This window comes from Nelusetta ayraudi, unplaced genomic scaffold, assembly GCF_046127955.1.
Source record: "Nelusetta ayraudi isolate G7.1 ecotype Tasmania unplaced genomic scaffold, CSIRO-AGI_Nayr_v1 ptg000048l, whole genome shotgun sequence".
Classification (NCBI taxonomy): domain Eukaryota; kingdom Metazoa; phylum Chordata; class Actinopteri; order Tetraodontiformes; family Monacanthidae; genus Nelusetta; species Nelusetta ayraudi.
Window position 1 is genome coordinate 9,876,186 of NW_027466098.1, and position 19,349 is coordinate 9,895,534.

Sequence of the window (19,349 nt, forward strand, 5' to 3'; positions counted from 1 at the left end):
ACCTCAGCAGTTTATCTTCACAGTCCAAATCCAAAAAATGACTATGTTGATGGCTGACAAGTCGGTCAGAGAAATCGACACCTGTCTTCAGGCTTCACCGAGAGCGCTTGAGGATAGAGGAGGATAGTCAGAGAGAGGTCAGTACTCTGCCCAAGACCGTCTCTGGAGTCTGAAAGCGTCAAAACCTCAAGGCCGGTGGGTTTCAGCAGCAGGAGGCTGTGCACGATGCCACAACTGCCAGCAACAACAACAGGAAGCCGCAGCTGCAATCTTTCCTCGCATCACTGATGACTGCAAATGTATTTCTAGAGCAAAAGTGCAAAAAAAAAAAAGAAGAAAAAAACAACCCAGAACTCTACTTACATTTTTACACCCGTGGAGTAGACCTGAAGCTGTAAAACAAATATATAGTCGCCATTTCTATTCAGAGTGAAACTGACAGTGTTGCCAAATGTGTTCCAACACAAACAAAAAAAGGAACTTGAACCTTTCGAACGCTTGCAGTTTAACTTGTTAATACGCCAAAGTGGGTCGTTTTCCAGAAAACACACGTTCTGTGTGATGTATTTTTAATGACCGAAACTCCCAACGCTTTCACTTCCCATTTAATTTGAAATAAAGAATCTTCTCCATTTTCTTTGTGTCACAAGCAGAATGACCGGAATGGGCATTGCGTCAAAATGGATCGTTTCCCTACTTGGTGAGTTTTATTTGTCACTTGAATAAAACTGAATTACGTTTTTAATTACATTTGACACATGAATTACATTTTTATACGTGGTGTTCTCATTAGATTTTTCCCTTTTTGTTTACAGTTCTGTCTGCATTTCCCCAGCTCGTGATAACCCAGGGTATGTAGTAAATAAAGCAGCTGAGCTTATCATTGCTAGATGAGTAAATTGCATTGACTGTTCAAATTTTCTTTGCATAACATATTTCAACTTTGGGCAAGAGAAGTGTTGTAAACAGTAAACCTGGCTCGATCCCAGTGAAAATTCACTGGAAGGCTTCATCTACTTTCATATTGTTTTCATTTCACCCTGGCTTACAACAGTGCTTGCTTACACAATTAATTGTGAAAGTCTCCAGACATAATCATGTTTAGACCATTGTTGCTAGAGTTCCCTAAAAATGACCAGTTTTAGCTTCTTGGAAAAGTTGATGTTCCCCCTTCCACACATGGAAGGGGGAACGAGGAAACAGTTCCCCAGCTTGTGATACCCCAGGGTATTTGATAGATAAGGCAAATGAGCCATGCACATGGCACAACTTTGCCTGATAGTTTTTAAGGGTAACGATTCTTGTATTTCCGCTCAGCAAGTGAAGTGATTTGTGTCCTCAGGGTCCTCTGAGACTTCAGTCAGAGCCACAGTGGAGATTGTTGTTGGAGATGGAAGAATCTTCTCTGGGGAGAACGTCCTGCTGAAGTGCACCATTCCTGATGAGGCTATCTGGAGTTATCTTTGGTTCAAGGGACCAGATCAGCTCCCACACTCTGGGCAGAACCTGTTTTTATGGAAGGCCCAATTTAGAGACAGTGGGACGTATTACTGCCAGGGAGTGAGAGAAGCAACGATAAAAACCCAGAAAAGCCAGCCCATAGAGATCACTGTTGATGGTAAGTGCTCCAACAACTGCTTCATTACCATGTTATTATGACTCATTGGAATGTTCAAACATAATGACAAATTTTAACAATGTGACAAGGAATTCATCCTTTTACTCGCTTGTGTTGTTTTCATAGGATAGAATAGGCAGATTTTATTGGTTTAATGTTTTGGGTAATCTCTCCCCCCCCCCCCCCCCTGAAAAAGTATGGATTTAACGATCATTTTAACAAGGGGGAATATTGACAGATAAAATGAGATAGACTTGAATCAGGTCCAGCTATAGAGTGTAAACCATCCTGTCCTTTTTTCCCAGGAGGTTGGGCCATCCTGCAAGCGTCACCTCAGCTTGTCCTGGTGGGCCAAAGCGTAGAGCTAACCTGTCGTGTCCACGGGACACCACCGATACATGAGACCATTCTGTACAAAGATGGTGTTGAAGTTCTGCGACAGACGGGTTCCAACTCTCAATTCAACCTAACCAACTTGGCCATGAAAGACAAAGGAATGTATTCTTGCAGGGCCTCCTGGGAGGCACGGAGGCGTACACACTCTGTGCTTTCGGCGGAGACTCCAGTGCAGGTCTTAGGTGAGTTTTCTTGTAGCATGACACAGTGCTTTGACTCAATTGAGAATGAGTTCTTATCATCAGTTATCAAAGCTAGATGAGTAAATTGCATTAACTGTTCAAGTTTTGTTTGCATGACATATTTCAACTTTGGGGAAGAGAAGTCTTGTGAACAGTGAACCTGGCTCGCTCCCAGTGAAAATTCACTGGAAAGCTTCACCTATTTTCACATTGGTTTTTTTCACCTTGGCTTCCAATAGTGCAGCCTTACACAATTAACTGTGCAAGTCTCCAGACAAAATCATGCTTCAGCCTTTGTTGGTAGAGTTCATTAAAAACCACCAATTTTAGCTTCTTGCAAAAGCTGAAGTTCAACCTTCCACTATAACCCAGGGTATTTAATGAATAACACACAGAGCCATGCACATGGCACAACTTTGACTGATTGTTTTTTAAGGGTAACGTTTCTTGTATTTCCACTCAGCAAGTGAAGTGATTTGTGTCCTCAGGGTCCTCTGAGACTTCAGTCAGAGCCACAGTGGAGATTGTTGTTGGAGATGGAAGAATCTTCTCTGGGGAGAATGTCTTGCTGAAGTGCACCATTCCTGATGAGGCTACCTGGAGTTATCTTTGGTTCAAGGGTTCAGAGCAGCTCCCACACTCTGGGCAGAACCTGTTTTTATGGAAGGCCCAATTTAGAGACAGTGGGACGTATTACTGCCAGGGAGTGAGAGAAATGACGATAAAAACCCAGAAAAGCCAGCCCATAGAGATCACTGTTGATGGTAAGTGCTCAAAGACAACTGCTTAGTTTCCCATGTTGTGATTCATTGGAATGTTCAAACGTAATTAGTGTATTTGACAAACTGAGAAGCCATTCATCATTTCACTCACTGTTGACTTTTTATGTAAGCTTGTTTCATTGGTTTTTCATTATTTTGGGTTTGTTTATTTGTTTGTTTGATCTTGATTTTTGTGAGATTTGTAAGATAGAATTGAATCAGGGCCTGATGTCGAGTGTAAACTTTCTTCCCAGGAGGTTGGGCCATCCTGCAAGCTTCACCTCAGCTTGTCCTGGTGGGCCAAAGCGTAGAGCTAACCTGTCGTGTCCACGGGTCACCACCACTACATGAGACCATCCTATACAAAGATGGTGTTGAAGTTCTGCGACAGACGGGTTCCAACTCTCAATTCAACCTGACCAACTTGGCCGTGAACGACAACGGAATGTATTCTTGCAGGGCCTCCTGGGAGGCACGGAGGCGTACACACTCTGTGCTTTCGGCGGAGACTCCAGTGCAGGTCTTAGGTGAGTTTAGTTGAAGTTTTCGGTCTCATGTGTCCAAATCTCAGACTCCACTAAATCAGCCACACATTGTTAAATATGTGTAAAAAAATAAATAAAAATAAATCACTAAAGATGTCTATAAGTTTAGTCATTTGTTCAAAAACCACGTTTTCTTGTTTTCTGGCAAAACCGGTGCTAATTGTACTGTCTGAGAGGGACACAAACAAGTTTGCTGAGTGAGAATTAATCACTTAGGGGAGGAGACAATACCTGGTCAAGTTGTTGTTACACTGACACATTGGGATCTAGTCCAATTGTATAATTTTACAATATTTTATTTAGTTTTGTTTGGGTAGTGTCATGTCTTTTTCATAAGTCAAGTAACCTTTTCACAAATGTGGCTTCATCCTTTCATGGCCCTTCGGAAATGGAAGCAATATTGTTTTCTTTGTCATCTCTTTCGATAATGTTGACCTGTTTCTCCTTTACTAATGATGTCACCACACATATTTATAATAGAAAAAATGTCTAAACATGTGATTATTGATTTCATCTTCTTGACCTGTTCAGAAGATGCAAAACATCCTATCACAGTCAACACCCAGTCACCAGGTCAGACAACATCGCTGCCGGCTACACAGACTTTGCCACCTACTGTGAAGATGGCCATTCCAAATACTGTCAGCAAGTTTGAAGCATCTGGGGACTTGTTTGAAGAGTCTGGGGACTTATCCGAGGTATCTGGCGACATGTCCGAACAATCTGGTGATATGCCTTAGAACTGTCCAGATGACAGTGCCAAGATAACAATTTACAATAAATTACTGGCATCTGCAGAAAAAACTTAAAGTCATAACTCATCGCTAACACTGTGCTTGCTGATAAACACGCATGTCAGTTTCCACTTTTGATACCACAACTATCAAATATGCATCTATTAGGTTACAGGTATTGACTTTATTGCTTCATTTCCATAACTCTGTCCACTTAATGCAATTAAAGAATTCTGATAATGTTGAACACTGCTGAATCTTATTTCCTTTGTGTTTACAGTAGTAGAACAACAATGTTAACAAGGACAATGGGTTTAAGTATAAAATGATTATACAGAGAAGACTATCTTGTTACATGTGATTGTTGACGTCATACTCCAAAATAAGACTCTGACATATATGATGTAAGATATCTGTGGCTAATAATGGAAAGTAGATGTAAGTGTGTGAAAAATATAATGTGTACAAAAAAGGGGGACAAATCAGTGAAAGAGGCCAGACTAATCCTAATCAAATGGTGATAACTGAAAACAGGTACATTATACCACCAATAAATACTTGAAAGCCTGTGATAAGGGAGGATGAAAGGTGACTGTACCATATATTATATCAGTTGATCTCTGTATAGGCTGCACAATGATTAGACTTAAGAGTTGCCAATAAATAAAACAATGTGTACACCGTAAAAGAATAAAGCACAAGATGACCACAAGATACTTGATTAATACAATGGTTACATAATAAATATAAGTTCAATACAACCAGTGCCAAAGTTTTTTTGTACACCGTGCCGCTATTCGAGCAGATCATTATGGATCAGAAAATATTAGCACCATTTGTACACAGTTTCATCCAAGACATCACAGCAGTCCGTAGAGGGATGTGCTTTGAACAGAGAATCAGGCATCGTCTGCATATAGCAGAAAGCCAGAGAAGATGCTGTCATCTTCATTGCTGGCATACACCCCATTCCAGTCTCTAAAGGTTTCCATCCAGACCTGATCGCCTGCAGCCAGGCGCAGCAGCACCAGAGTGGATGCCTGGTCGATATCCTGACCGTACAAAGAGTCCCGTGTCCTCACCCGTCGCGAGCCGTTCACAACCAGTGTGGCTCGCAGCGGCTGGTTGCGCACCGTGATGTGGAAGGAAAAGACGTAAACCCCGGGATGGACGCACGTGAAGCTGTTGGAAGTCAGATTGAAGTGGTTTTCCTCGTTGTAGAAGACTTTGTCGAAGCGGATGGGGGAACCAGAGGGAGGGAAAGACTTTCTTGGGGAAATACCAACACTGAAAGCTGAACGCTTCAAGGGAAGACCCGAGCCCTTGGCTCCTTTGAGTCCACGAATACCACGATCACCTCTCCGCCCAGGATAACCTCTGTCTCCTTTTGGCCCAATTATTCCTCTTACGCCTTGTGGCCCCTCAGGTCCTCTGACCCCAGGTTCCCCTTGTGGTCCTGGAGATCCCTGATCCCCTCTGGCACCTATCGGACCCGGAGAACCGTGCTTGCCATTGACTCCTGGAATGCCCATCGCTCCTGGAATGCCTGGATGTCCAGGATCCCCTCTCTCACCTTTCTGTCCCCTCTCTCCAAGTGTCCCACACTCCCCTTTATCCCCTTTTTCTCCCTTAGGGCCTAACTCAACAGCGTTTCCTGGGGGTCCAGCTGGTCCCTGGGCTCCTTGTTCACCCTTCTCACCAGCAGTGCCATTTTGACCAGGCTCACCTTTCTCTCCACCACTACCCTTGATACCTTGCGTCCCCATCTCACCTTTTGGGCCAACATCACCTGCAAGGTAAACTACGTTACAGCTATTGTATTAGGGCAACATTGAGGTAATTAATATTGATCTGATCATAAAATTTTACCTACCTTTTAGTCCTGGTTTTCCCGGGACACCTGGTTGCCCTGCTGTCCCACTGCCTCCTCTGTCACCTCTGTCTCCTGATACAACCCAATAATACACCTTGGCTTAGCCATCCATTCAATTCCACATAAATATTTTACAATATCCTCAAAAACATGAGATTGACATTTTTAGCATTTCATAAAGTAAAATTCAATTTGTACAGGATTTTCTTTTTATGATGTGTCCCAGTTCAATCCATCTATTAATTATAACATAATGGAATTCATTAAACACAGATGATGATTTTGGTATGCAGCTGATGAAAACCCACAAATTCAGTGTCTCAGAAAACTAAAATACTGTGGAAAAAGTTCTTTGGAAAATCTGCTGCTGTTGCTCCACTGTGTTTGATCAGGTTTTGGCTCACAGCTGGCACCTCCCAGGAAGTTTTATAGCACTACATGCTTCATGCTTCCCTTTGTTGACCAGCTTTATGGAGATGGTCATTTCATTTTCCAGTAGGACTCGGCTCCCTCCCACTTCATCAAAAATGCAAATACCATTTCTGAGCTGAGCATGAATGGCCAGCAAACTCAGACAAATATTGTGTGCTGTTCATGCTTGTATTACAAGCATGTGCAGCACACATAAAATGTTGGGGGACTCAACAGTACAAGCCATGTACTGTTCAGACCTCCAACATTTTATGTTATAATGTGAAGCTTTTTTTCTTTTCTTTTTTTTTTTTTTAAATTCGTCTCAAGTAGTGTGCAATAATTATCAAAGTAAAACAGAATTGAAATATATCTGTCAGTGTATAATTGTGTATAATGTGAACAATTTGTAAAATGTATGAAAAGTATAGAATGAGCTTTAATTTTTCAATTAGTAAAAAAAAAAAAATTAACAGCTGGACGGAAGCACTCAACATGCTGGAGCTCTTTGCTAGATGCAAAATACTTTAAATCCTATGAATAAATAAGTACTATGATATTTTAGCAAGTTCATTCAGTAACTATGTATCCATAGTTTGTATCACATTTACCTCTTTCTCCTTTTAACCCCATAGGGCCACTAAATCCTGGGATTCCTGGTAAACCGGCTGCTCCACTGAGGCCTCTTTCGCCTGGGGGCCCTGAACAAAAAATCATTATGACAGCAGATCAATATACTGAAGGCAGAGTAGAGCAGAGTAGACAAGTATTGCATATCATAGGTTTGTACATGACCTTGTAAGCCTTGGTCTCCCTTTGGCCCCCGTGGGCCACTTTCAGGTGGACAGCATTCACAGAAATTAAAGTAGCACTCATTGTAATCCATTGTGTAGTTCTCAGGGCCAAGACCAGGGGCCTCAGTGCCATGTGCATCGTAGTTAAGTGCATGACTTGCATAGAGGTCCCTCTCTGTTGGAGGCTGCGGACTTGGCACTATCTTGTGAGTTTTGACTGCACTGGTGGTCAGAGGGCTGTGCACGGGGATCTGAGGGACAGGCTTCTTGGTGTACTGATACTTTGGTTTCTGTGTTGTCTTGGCCTCAATAAAAGAGATTGCAGTCAGCGTGACCGCAGCTAGAGCCAGGGCGAGCTGACATGAGACACTGGTAATCCTCATGGTTTACTGGGTTCTGAGAACACATACATTCACACAGTTAAGACAGAGGACACTTCTTTTTGTGTGTTGGCCAGCACTGCGTATCATTTGGTCTTGTGTTGTGCAAAATTCCCTTTTGCAACACTTTCAGTGAAGTATTCAGAAATCTTACATGTTTGCTTTTGCTTGTTCTGCTTTTCAGAAAGTGTGTTCAAAAATACACACTTCTGGAAGTCATCACTAATGACATATTGGACATCGGTGCGTCTCAAAGGTAAGTGACAACACCTTGAGCCAGGTCTTGAAGGACATGCAAAAGGTACAACAAAGCATCAGAGCATTATTTATTTGTAACATTTCTGTGCCAGATTGTAAGCATGGGACTAGCAATTTTTTAATATACATACATACTTGATCATGCGCGACTGTTTTATTCTGGAGTGAAAAGATAAATATTTGAAAATGTGAATAATATAGGAGCTAAGAAGAAGTTAAAGAGGCACAAGCTGTTTCAATTCCAAGTCTATTAGCTGAACGGTGATTCTGTTATTCTCTTTGCCCATTGTCATTTGCTTTATGCATGTTCTATTTATTTTTCTACCTTATTAAACTTTGATAATACACCATTGTTGTTGAGTCCCATACACTGTGATGAGTTCGCTGTGCAGATTCTATCACAGTTTTAATGTATATTTATCCAGAAATTAGCAGATGTAAATATAAAAACAGACATCCTTCTAAATAATGATGCAACATTTTGATATGACAACATGCTTAATAACTTATATATAACATAAGGTTCTAAATGCATAGTTTTAGTTTAATAGACTCACTCACAAAAGTATCTTGTCCAGCAGTCTTTTGGAAGCAGCACCGGATCCTCCAGGTCTCTCTGCCTGGCTTGGGCAAAGAACATCACCAATAGGGGTGTTTGCTGGAATCACAGGGGGAGGTCTGAAATCCTACTAGGACTGGCGGGAGCTGAACCAGGGAGAAGCAGTGTGTGTGCCCCTTGCTGTGTAGAAAGGTGCTTTTTGTGACACGGGATACAGCACCCACGAGGATCACTCCCTCACTGCGAGCTAGGCCAGGAGCAAAGGCCGTGGGGCACTGGGTCACCCGATATGAGAGGCACTCCTCCAACATCTAGCCTCGGACTGAGGCTCTTACGATGGACAAAGCCGGGCAAAGAGAGCTCTCTGACAGAGGCCAGAGCACAACAACAATGCAGAGGTTTTGGGCAGGATGCTGCAAACTGCTCCTAACGCACAGCGCCTTAGAGGGCTGTTGATAGATAACGGTCATCAGTCATTCCATCACAAGATCATGCTAGATTTTAAGGTTCCACTTTTTAAATCCTGATTTTCATAGCAGGCTGAGGTAGTGCACTGTGAAGCTTTGAATTTGAAATGTGTAGATAAAAAAGTATGTCTAGACCTCTGCTTTCAGCCTCCTGTACTTACCATGGAGAGGTATCGGACCCTCTTTATCTCATCACGAAGGGCTGGTTTCCCAAACTGTGTTTTAGCACTTTCTACAAAGGGGAAGAAATAAAAGAAGTAAAGGAGAGACTTTTCTCATTTCTGGGGAGTTCACTGACAGAGTTCACTGACAGACTGTTATAAAATAGCAACAACAAAAAAAGTCAAGATTCTTTATTGTCGTGCTCAAGAATGGCACCATGATTAGCAGCAATTAAATGTATTTTTCAAAAACAAACACCTCCTAGTGCTGTGGGGGGTATTTTGGCCAATATTCCTGGAAGTTAAACTTGCTGACTACAGTTCATCTCATGCAACTAGACAATGAATCATTCTTATGGTGTAATAAGATAGGCAGCATTTTTTTCTTTCCCCTTTTTTTTTTTCTTTTTTTTTTTGCAAAACCATGATTTTGTGGTAGCTGACTGGCCGAAACTCTCAACTTGGCCGTGACAATGAATGGTTGAGCTGTGGACATGCCCCAGTTGTCAAAGACTTCATGTCCTCAGAGGGATCAATGACCAGCTATAAGTGAGCAGGAAGGAGGAAATGAAACCCGGGAAACAGAGAGGGCTGCTAATACGCTTGAGGAGAAAGCTGCTGAATATGAGACATTTGTTTTTGTGTTTAAATTATTTTTAAATTTACAACAAAAAAGCCTCTTGCATAGTCTGACGCCTAAACATTCTTTATTTTCCTTGTGGCAGTGTCCATACATGCCTGGCTGCTTTGTTTTTTTGTATTCACAAAAAAAAACATAGCAAATCTAAATTCATGTACTTGCCTTAGATGTGTGGCAAGGGGCTTTATCCTGCTGAAACATCCACACACAACAGCAGCGGCCTGGTGCTATTACCTTTATTTATTTACCCCTTTTTACACCCAGCCGCAGAGATTCTGCAGTGAATGTTATAGGGAAGAGTTACCTTACTCAACAGGTGTAGCCAAGAGAAGTGAGAACCACAGATGCCTTGGATGGATGGAATGGAGCTTAAAGGGGATATGAAGGCATCAACACTCTCCTAATCTGTGAGTTTTCACACCTCCATGCCTTTCTTGTTCGCTGTTCCCTTTTGTGGTGAGATCATTTCAGAGAAAAGCGATATCTGGTGTGAATTAGCAGCCCGGTGTGTTAGGACCTTGGCAAGAGATCCGCTGGACGTAAAGACAAATAGTGAGACATGTTAGGCAATCACTCCCCGCAACAAGTCTTTCGAAAGTTAGGGATCTGTTTCAGATGCCCTTAGAATTGTCTGCACCTAAAAATACATTTATTGTACCTGTTAAATCAAATTAAAGCTGTAAAATGTTCCTCACAAATGTTTTTGTGACGTAGTGCATACTACACGAGCTTGTTGATAACTGGTTGGTGACACTAAGGCCAACATTACTTTTGCGAAGCTGGTGAGAAATCGCAAGTTTTTGTTAATAGTGAACAGCAGTAGTAGACTGTTCCTGTAAATGACCACTAGGTGACACACTCGCATTTAAGGTTCATGCAAAGTTTAGTTTAATTCCGTTTAAAACCAACAGATCCCTCTAAGTATTATACACAGTGCTCTTGACAGAGTGATAAGACCGAAGCGTTTACGCGAGCATATGTAAGTTCAATTGTAATGTCAAATTTGTTTGAAAGTTTAATGTAAAAAAAAAAAATAAAAAAAAATAAAAAAAAATTGCTGTGTAAAGTATTGATCATACTGGAGAGTTCTGTAATGATAGTGTAATTTTATTTGCTTGTTTTGGGGGGTGGGGGGGGAATGTCTGTTTGTTTTGTAATGAAAATCTATTGACTAAGTCATGATTCATCTCCAGCAGTGGTTTTATGCCTTGTTTGACTCACTTATCAGTGTCCAGTCACTCCTCCACTCTCATATTGACTGATCATAACCAAGATATTGGACTGGGTGACTCGCTGAATTCCTTTTCCTCCCCAATCCACAAAGAGCGCCGTCATCGTTATGCAATCACTCCAAATGCAACTGGGAAGATCTCTGTCAGCACAGAGGCCCTGCTAAGAAGATGGCGAGAACAGAAAGAAATAATTTTATCCTCAGATTATAAAATTGTTGTCCTGATGTTTGTTGTAGATGAGATTATGTGGACTGTGTTTGTTGCTTAATGTGTGTGTCCAGGTCAGTGTCTTTTGTTTGCTCAGTTGGTAATTTACAATCAATGACATGAGAGCATTTTGTTTTGGTTACATAGTTTGCATCAAAACTTGGCCGTCAGAAATGACGATGTTTTCAGTAATTAACATATTACTGGGTTGGGATCAAAGTGAAATTGCAGATAATAAATAAAAGTAAATAAAAAGTGTAACAATTTGAAAATGCCTGCTTGAGTATATTGAACAAGCTGCCACCCAAAACACTGTAGAAGAATAAACAGAGATCGAAGCGCAAACACAGACAGACGGACACACCTCTCAGAGCAAACACTCACACAAAACACAAACCAATAGAAAGAACACAATGTATAATAATATCAGCGCTTGTCTTAAATGTATACTATCAAAAATTCTGCAATTTATCTCCATGTCACAGGTATTTATTTAGCGGTGACTCAAAACCTATTCAAGCCATGAGGCAAACATGTTCAAAAAACATTAAGTCTCAAGGTGTTTTCACTGGGCTTTCTGACTTGTCAGTGAAGCCCAGTGAGATGCCCCACAAGAAAGTACAATGAAGTAAATGCAAAGGACTTTTTTAGTTGATTAACTTTGTAATTTGCCAAATAAACAGATGTTTGGTCATTGGTTTTAAGTTTTTGAATGATTTAAAGCATATCAATGTTCTTCTTGTTTTCAAAATCAAGCAGCTGTCCCTAACACTGACAGCAGCTGAACTCGTATCATTAATTAGAAGGCAAACCTGCAGCTTGTCGGCGTCACTCCCAACTGATGGCCTATAAAAAGGAGTCTTTTTGGCAACGCCATGCACCAGAAGGATCACACAACGGGCAGAAAGCAAAGAGCGCGCACACGATCGGCACAAACCGCAGTGCTGCAAAAGACTGATTTCTGACTTGGAATTAACAAGGCACATTTCAGCCATAGAAAACAAAGGGTGCGACCACCTGCTCCTTTGAAGTTTGCAGCGCGACATTCAGACAAACCTGTGAAATAAAAAAAATGGCATCACTCGTCACCCCAAACGCACTGAACCAACGGAGAAGTTTGGAGGTGGTTGTCAGCATGCAGTGCAGTGACTAGAAATCCACTGCCATGTGCCAGGAGAAAGATGATGAAAACACACATCAGCCTTGGAATCACTCATAATAGAGGCCCGCCTCTCTTGGAGTGACTGAGCTGAACAACTTGAACGTGATTGACTGGAGGACGTTGGCAACCATATTAATATTTAAGCCCTTTCTGAGGTTTCCTAGTAAAATGAAACCCGATTGGGTATTGCCGTGCCGGTGAGTGTTTTTCCTCTCAGTGCCATTGTGTCGCTGCCGGCTGCAGTTGCTAGGACTCCCTCCTCCCCTCCGCTTGGCTCTCTTTCACCGGCAACACGTAGATGACAAACAAAACCATGGAAGCGCATTACTAACATCCTAGAAAAAACGTTAAAACACATTTTGACGTGATATTTTCACGCTATAACGATTTTCCGTGATACTTTTCACGTTATAAGTTTCAAGAAATAAAGTGATATTTTCACGTTATGTTTTTCCGTGATACTTTTCACACTATAACGTAAGTTTCACGAAATAACGTAATAGTTTCACGTTATAACATGAAATTATCACGTTATTTCGTGATAATTTTCACGTTAAAACAAGAAACAATCACGTTATTTTGTAAAAGTAAAACTTACGTGATAATTTTCACGTTATAACGTGAAACTATCATGAAATAACGTGATAGTTTCACGTAATATCGTGATACTGAGCCCTGTTTTTTCTCCTAGGGTGGCAGCAATGCGCTCCCGTTCAAAACGACAACAGCAGAAGAAGAAAAAACAACGGAGACGACGCCGCAACTCCACTTGAACCCCCTTAAAGATCTGCGTGTTTACAGCGGGTCGTTTTAGAGATGACCCTACACCAACATTCCCCCCGCCCCCTCGTGGGATCCAAATTGTGTTGTGCAAAGACAAGACTCTTCCTCAGAGACCATAAGCAAACTTGGCAGACAAAGGGGGAGGAGAGGAAGGAGTTGGCCTCGGTTGAACTGCAGAAGCTCCTTAGTTTGCTGGTTCGGAGGTGAGGGGGCGTTGCGGCTGTTGTCTTCCTGAGGAGGAGGAGGGTGGGGTGGGGAGAAAAGTTGAGGGTGTCCAGTTGCACCGTGTAAACACTGCTGCCTGTCCGGCCCTTCAACCGCAGCTTAACTCACATCCAAAACACTCCAATGCACCGTCGCCTTAGGGATGGTGAGGCGTGTGCGTTGCAGACTTTTCACTTCACACCCAACGATCGGTACTTGTGGGAACCTCATCCAGAGTCCTAGAGGGGGAACAGTGAACTGTGGAGTTTTCAGGGAGCCTTTCTTCTATCTGTGTTTTTTGCTACTGGCTCTTGTTGAAGGCTTGATGTAGATGCGCTGTAGCCAAAACGTTACTACTGAGTATTTCATTCCAACACGGCCGAGGCAGAACAGGTTTGGCGGCTTTGCTGTTAAAACATGTGACGTTACCTTATGAGGCCGAGTCACTTGTGTGAAGAAGAATACGCTGATACGCAGGAGCCTCTGTGCCCTTTATTCTTCCATTTAAAAGGAGCATGCTGTACGTAGCCAAAGGCTCAAAGGCCCTTCATGTGTTGTTTCTGTGCACACCAGACTAAAAAAACAAACAAACGGAAAAAAAAACATGCCTTCGGGTGACTTTGATTTTGTTATATAGCTATTACGTGTAAATATTGCATAATAAAATCTTGGTGAGCAGCTTTTAAGAGTCCTGTTTTAGGATATGCCTGTAGAAAACTCGACGGACAGAGACTGAAATGAAATGTCACAGACAGGAAGTGATATACAAAAGCATTTTTAATAGACAGGTATAAATTAATCAGAAGTGTTTGGTAATTGACATTGTAACCAGCCAAGCATTTACCACGTGTTTGTCTGCATATAAATATAAAATTCTGTATAAAGTTACAATAAAGATAACAATTAGAAAGCAAACCATGGTCCCAAAGCGCAAATAATCTCAGCGGAGCATGAGGTCAAAACTAGAGCAATGCTCCACTCATAAGGTACAAAACACAATACAGCCATGCCCCAAATCGCATACCTCCCTTAGTATATACCTACCAACGTGCAGTGCACTTGCTGCGTGGTGCGCTGAAGTGACAATTGTAGTGTTGTCAAATACCTGCGTTCTGCAATTACCGCAAGGGTCATTCAATTGTTTGGCGGCCTTTTCAGTACAATAAAAGGATTAGCATGTGTTTGCTTTGCACATTTGTGGACTAGCGGATCTCAGCATTAGCCGTTACTGCCAATTCTCAGGCACCCGAGGGTGTGACTCACAAAGTCGTGCAAGATCTCGCGCTCTCAGGCCACGTGTGCATTTTCCTCGACTGATTTTTTTTTTTAACTTCCTCCAATGTCAATAGTGTGGTTTTGAAGCAAAGCAGCAGCAGTGCAAGTTCATATTTTTTAAAGAACAAATTGATTTTTTGTTCCTGTTACATAGGAGGAATGACAGTCGGAAGGCATGTCTTCAGAGAAACTGGGAAAATTTAGATTTTTTTTTTTAGTTTCGGTCGTACAGATTTCACAAGCTAGGAAACGTAAAGACAAAAATGAGGATAATGTAAAAATAAAGTATTTCCTTGATTGGGAAACCTATACGAGGAAGTATAGCATCAGTTACGACTTTCTACAGTTGCTCAGTTCATTGAGTGATAACTATTGCACACTCTGACGGTTCTGATTTGAGAATGTTACATTGCACTCTTTTCAATATGAAAACCATTTACGCACATATGCACTCAGAATGTTGTGTTGTTAGTACAGCAGTATGTGATTTGGACCACCGCTTACGACCCACTCTTCAGTTTATTCTCAGTTTGGATTAACTATTGCGAACCAGGAAACATGTTGATCTTCTGATGGCCGCTCAAGCTTTGCTTTCATTTTAAGGCCAACCAGCTGCAGCTGTTTGAAGTTCAGCGGCAATCTTTAACAACACCGAACCTTAAATCTTAAGTGCCGAGCACACCTTGCCGACAATCCAATCTGTCCAATAATGATTGGGAGGGAAGGGCGCATTCCCGGCACACCGCTATAGCCTGCTTTATAGCTCACTTTGGGGAATCGGTGAGTGCGGGGTGGGGACATTCCTCAGCTGTGCGACAGATCCCAGATTGTGATAAATTCAGACTGATCGCACAGCCCAGGCCTTCAAAGGCCTGGCAACGGGGTGCCGTGAACGGTGGAGCGTAGCCCACCCTTTGTCATCGTAGCGCAGGGAGGCAACTGACAGGGGTGACCGTGGTTCCGCCAGCAAACCATAAATCAGCGATGTAGTGCCAAGCTGTTGGCACTGATTTTCACTCCTCATTTTCCGGACGGTGGTTAAACAACAGGTGATGACATGGCGACGTGTCAACAGTCAAGTGACGAATTGCTCACAGCGAAATCATGGCAAAACACAAAAACATCCAGCTCGGACTGGTGAATATCAATGTCTATCAATGTCGATCCCTTTGATATCTATGGGTAAATGAAAACCACACCTAACCTTCACCTTCCACCCCCATAAAAAAAACATTATGATACTCTACGCTGCACCCACAGACACACGAGTGAGTCACTCTTATCACTGACTGACGCTGCCTCGTCCATAACTTCTGGGTATAATTGCACTTGTGGGGGCTGTGGTCACTTTATTTGTCAGCAAGATAAAATGAAATGGCCAGTGGGATTGATGGTGCAACACAATATGTTGAGGCTCGTCACTTGGTGCAATGAGTTTAGACAAAAGGATTCTCATTGAGACTAGAATGTATCAATACGGGTTCATTTGTAGCCTTAAAAAGGTCTAATAGGGCTCTTCACTTTATGAGAGCAATCAAATAAAAAGCTAATATCTGCTGTTCCTAATCACAAAGAGATTAGGGTGGGATGTATTTAAGGAAGCATGCAAATAGACCGCCCACGGTTGCCCACGGTTGCCCACAACCGCCCCTCTCATGCAAAGTGTGCACTCATACAGGACATGTGGCCAAAAAACAAACTACCTACAAATAAGCAAGACAGAAAAAACAATTCCCTGGCTGTTTTTAAAAAGCGTGAAAGCAAGTGGGTGTGGGGTGTGGAATACCATGGGGTCAAGCCGGGGAGGCGGAGGGGTTGGGATGTAAAATGAACAAAAAAATAGACAATGTCTCCATCGAACAGTTCCAGGTGACGTCACAGACGAGAGTGGTGCCACGTCGCTCCTCGCTGCTTTTCAGTTCATGAGTGCCATGGCGCTTTGAGGCTGGTCGCCGAAGATGCCGGAGAAAAATTCCAGCGCCAGCCGCACGTGCAGGGGCACGAACACGTACACGGTGTAGACGACCATGGCGATGGCGGAGAAGAGGACGAGGTTGAACAGGGACTTCTCCCACGGCTCTAGCACATAGATGCAGGTGATGAGCATGTACTGGTAGTAGAGCCAGGCCAGGTACTCCTGCAGGTTCTTGATGCTCATCGTGCACATCGGACAGATGTGGACGGCGAGTGCGTCTGATTCAGGCTCTGAGGAGGAGACAGCGTGAAGGACGGATCCAGCCAGGGTGAACACATGAAGCTGCAACCGCGTTTCATTTACCGTGAGAAGTCAAATCGTCTCGCATGAGTCTAGCAGAGGCATGGGCAAACTATTTTGAGTATTTTCATTTGAGTTTTGAGTATTCTGGGCGCCTCACAGTCAGAAGGTCATGGGTTCGATTCCGGGCCTGGGACCTTTCTGTGTGGAGTTTGGATGTTCTCCCTGTGTCTGCGTGGGTTCTCTTGGCTTCCTCCCACAACATGCATGTGAGGTCAATTGAACACTCTACATTGTCAGTAGGTGTGAGTGTGAATGGTTGTTTGTGTCTATGTGGCCCTGCGATGAACTGGCGACTTGTCCAGGGTGTCCCCTGAGTTTGAGAAGAAGCGGCTATGGAAAATGGATGGATGGAGCATTCTATTTTATTTGATATTTTATCTTTATTTTTGGGGAGGTTTCCTTGAATAAGACCATTTTGTTTTTGTTTTGGGTTGTTGTTTTTTTTTTTTTTTTACCTCTCCAGCACTTTCTGTATAATTCTTTTTTGAAAATGTTTAATTTTTTTTTAAATATTTTTAATTGCCTCTAAAAAAAATTTTTTTTAAAGGCCCGGGGGCCATATGCTGCCCATTAAACTTTCTAATCTGGCCTGCCGAACTTGAAGAAATTATATTAATAGCACGTAAGTCATAGAATAGCTGTAATTCATCTATTTTTTCAGTGTTTTAAGAGTCATTTCAATAAAGAGCAACATGTTGTGGGGCTTCAAAGACACATATTTTGTTGTAACTTTGCTGTGGTTCATTTTCAATTGACTTTAAAGCACATGTTTTCTACATATCCCTTGATATATTTTCTCCTCCTATGAGGTGGGTCAACAAAACACTCCATCCATCTGCTCCTGCCCCCTCTGTCAAATTTTAGTCTCAGGATTCTGCTGAGTGCGAGCAGAGAAACGCAGCTGAAATTAGACCTTTAGGATTACCACGTGGGCATAAAAACAGAGCTTTGCTGACAACACACACACACGCTCCTCTCTTAGCCGTGCACTCCACTCACTAAGCATCCGCACTCCGGGAGGGAGATAACGAGCAACTGCTGTCAGCTAACACGAGAGCAGAACTTGTACTTAAACTAATAATCTTGTTTGCTTTGGAGCCCCCGTAGAACAGTTTTAGTCCTAATCACAGGGGGTGTAAGAGAAGAAAAAAAAACATCACCTGCTGTGTTTATCTGAAGTGAGATTTACATAGCCGAGGCGTTAACAGATCTGCTTCAGGGAAGGGGGCGGGGCCAACAGGTGCGCTTGTGGTGCAGGTGCTCCTATACTCGCCTGCACCACCTTCCAGAATGTAATGTACGTTGGTCGGTGGCGGTGGAGGGATGTCAGAACAATTAGTTTGAGCTGAACAGGGGAGCTGAATAAATAGCAGCAGGACACTGTGACGACGGGCCTCTTAAAAATGATGCGTCAGTTTACAAAAAGGCAGCAGCAGCAACAGAGAAAAAGAAAAAGTCTTAAAACCCGATGGACTCTACAGTTATCAATTCTGACTGATAACTATTAAATGAGTATTGTTTTCTATGAGGGTGGAATATTCATGAACATGTATGATAATCCAGGTGAATTATTTCCGCGGCAGAAAATATCACATTTCATCAGTTAGTTAAAAAAAAAAATATATATATATATATTTGTATTTATTTTTCAATGTAATATTTACTCTCCTCGAACCGAAACGAGAAAATAAACCGACTCACCTGAACAGCCGGTCGGATCTGCTTGGATGAGGACGCGGAGCCAAAGTGGAGGACGAGCTACAGGCGAGCGCCCGCGTCCCGCTGCTGCTGCTGCTGCTGCTCCGCTGCTTTGTGTAAACGAAAGGCTGCGTCGCTGTGGTCGGCCCCCTCCCGGTCATATGGAGGTCACACAGACTCCGAGAAAGCCACCACACCCACTACTCGCGGTTACAGTGCCGCCGCCTCACCTGGCTCTCAACGCGCAGGTGTAGAGATGGAGGGCCAGGGACGCGCGAGTCGCAGTGAGGGCACCAAGCCCGCCCGCCCGCCCGCCCACGAGAGGGAGGAGGGGGTGGGTGGAAGGAGAGGATCCGCCGCGTCAGACGAAGGAGCAGCTCCTCCACTGCGGGTCATGTGAGGAGGCGCCGGCATCAGTAAACTTTTCACCCGGACCGTGTCGCATCCCTCTGCGCATCCGCATCTGCTGCAGCGCAACTCGTGACGTCGGCAGCAGCAGCAGCAGGAGGAGAAAAAAAAAAAACAAGCGGAGGGAGCGGCAGCAGCATTGCGCCGCTGTATCCTTGAAGGCTGAAGGAAACAGCGGTTCTCTTTTCACATCTAGCATCCATATTAGACCCTTTTTCTTATAATGATGACCTAACCTCCTAAATCTGTGTGATTAGCTACGTATCTATCTATCTATCTATCTATCTATTTTAAGATATTGGATGCGCCATTGTACACTTTCG

The 19,349-nt window shown here is 42.9% G+C and overlaps 3 protein-coding genes across 4 annotated transcripts; 1 reads left to right on the forward strand and 2 right to left on the reverse strand.

The window, feature by feature from the left end:
• Window positions 1-544: 544 nt before the first annotated feature.
• Window positions 545-4,488, forward strand: LOC142895288 (high affinity immunoglobulin gamma Fc receptor I-like). Of its 2 annotated transcripts, XM_076036198.1 has the most exons (7): window positions 545-700; window positions 816-851; window positions 1,343-1,618; window positions 1,924-2,196; window positions 2,685-2,960; window positions 3,212-3,484; window positions 4,034-4,488. In XM_076036198.1, exons 1-7 carry the CDS (start codon window positions 655-657, stop codon window positions 4,240-4,242), a joined length of 1,389 nt encoding a protein of 462 aa, XP_075892313.1. In that variant the 5' UTR covers window positions 545-654; the 3' UTR covers window positions 4,243-4,488. The 2 variants fall into 2 exon arrangements, with proteins under 2 accessions (XP_075892313.1, XP_075892314.1); XM_076036199.1 differs by lacking the exon at window positions 2,685-2,960.
• A 647-nt stretch (window positions 4,489-5,135) lies between these two features.
• On the reverse strand, window positions 5,136-7,943 carry otol1b (otolin 1b). Its single transcript, XM_076036200.1, has 4 exons — window positions 7,316-7,943; window positions 7,132-7,221; window positions 6,110-6,181; window positions 5,136-6,025 (listed from the first exon to the last, which is right to left on the reverse strand). Exons 1-4 carry the CDS (start codon window positions 7,695-7,697, stop codon window positions 5,136-5,138), a joined length of 1,434 nt encoding a protein of 477 aa, XP_075892315.1. The 5' UTR covers window positions 7,698-7,943.
• A 6,183-nt stretch (window positions 7,944-14,126) lies between these two features.
• Window positions 14,127-18,881, reverse strand: sptssb (serine palmitoyltransferase, small subunit B). Its single transcript, XM_076036201.1, has 2 exons — window positions 18,622-18,881; window positions 14,127-16,847 (listed from the first exon to the last, which is right to left on the reverse strand). Exon 2 carries the CDS (start codon window positions 16,807-16,809, stop codon window positions 16,558-16,560), a length of 252 nt encoding a protein of 83 aa, XP_075892316.1. The 5' UTR covers window positions 16,810-16,847; window positions 18,622-18,881; the 3' UTR covers window positions 14,127-16,557.
• Between the last annotated feature and the right edge of the window lie 468 nt (window positions 18,882-19,349).

What these genes read in the sequence shown, in the direction of transcription:
- otol1b (XM_076036200.1), bottom strand. Translation starts at nt 7,697, where the DNA reads ATGAGGATTACCAGTGTCTCATGTCAGCTCGCCCTGGCTCTAGCTGCG. An exon ending in GGGAGACCAAGGCTTACAAG is followed by an intron (nt 7,222 to 7,315) that starts GTCATGTACAAA and finishes TTTTTTGTTCAG; the next exon opens with GGCCCCCAGGCGAAAGAGGC. An exon ending in GGGGTTAAAAGGAGAAAGAG is followed by an intron (nt 6,182 to 7,131) that starts GTAAATGTGATA and finishes GGGTTGTATCAG; the next exon opens with GAGACAGAGGTGACAGAGGA.
- sptssb (XM_076036201.1), bottom strand. Translation starts at nt 16,809, where the DNA reads ATGTGCACGATGAGCATCAAGAACCTGCAGGAGTACCTGGCCTGGCTC.
- LOC142895288 (XM_076036198.1), top strand. Translation starts at nt 655, where the DNA reads ATGACCGGAATGGGCATTGCGTCAAAATGGATCGTTTCCCTACTTG. An exon ending in CATAGAGATCACTGTTGATG is followed by an intron (nt 1,619 to 1,923) that starts GTAAGTGCTCCA and finishes CTTTTTTCCCAG; the next exon opens with GAGGTTGGGCCATCCTGCAA. An exon ending in CATAGAGATCACTGTTGATG is followed by an intron (nt 2,961 to 3,211) that starts GTAAGTGCTCAA and finishes CTTTCTTCCCAG; the next exon opens with GAGGTTGGGCCATCCTGCAA.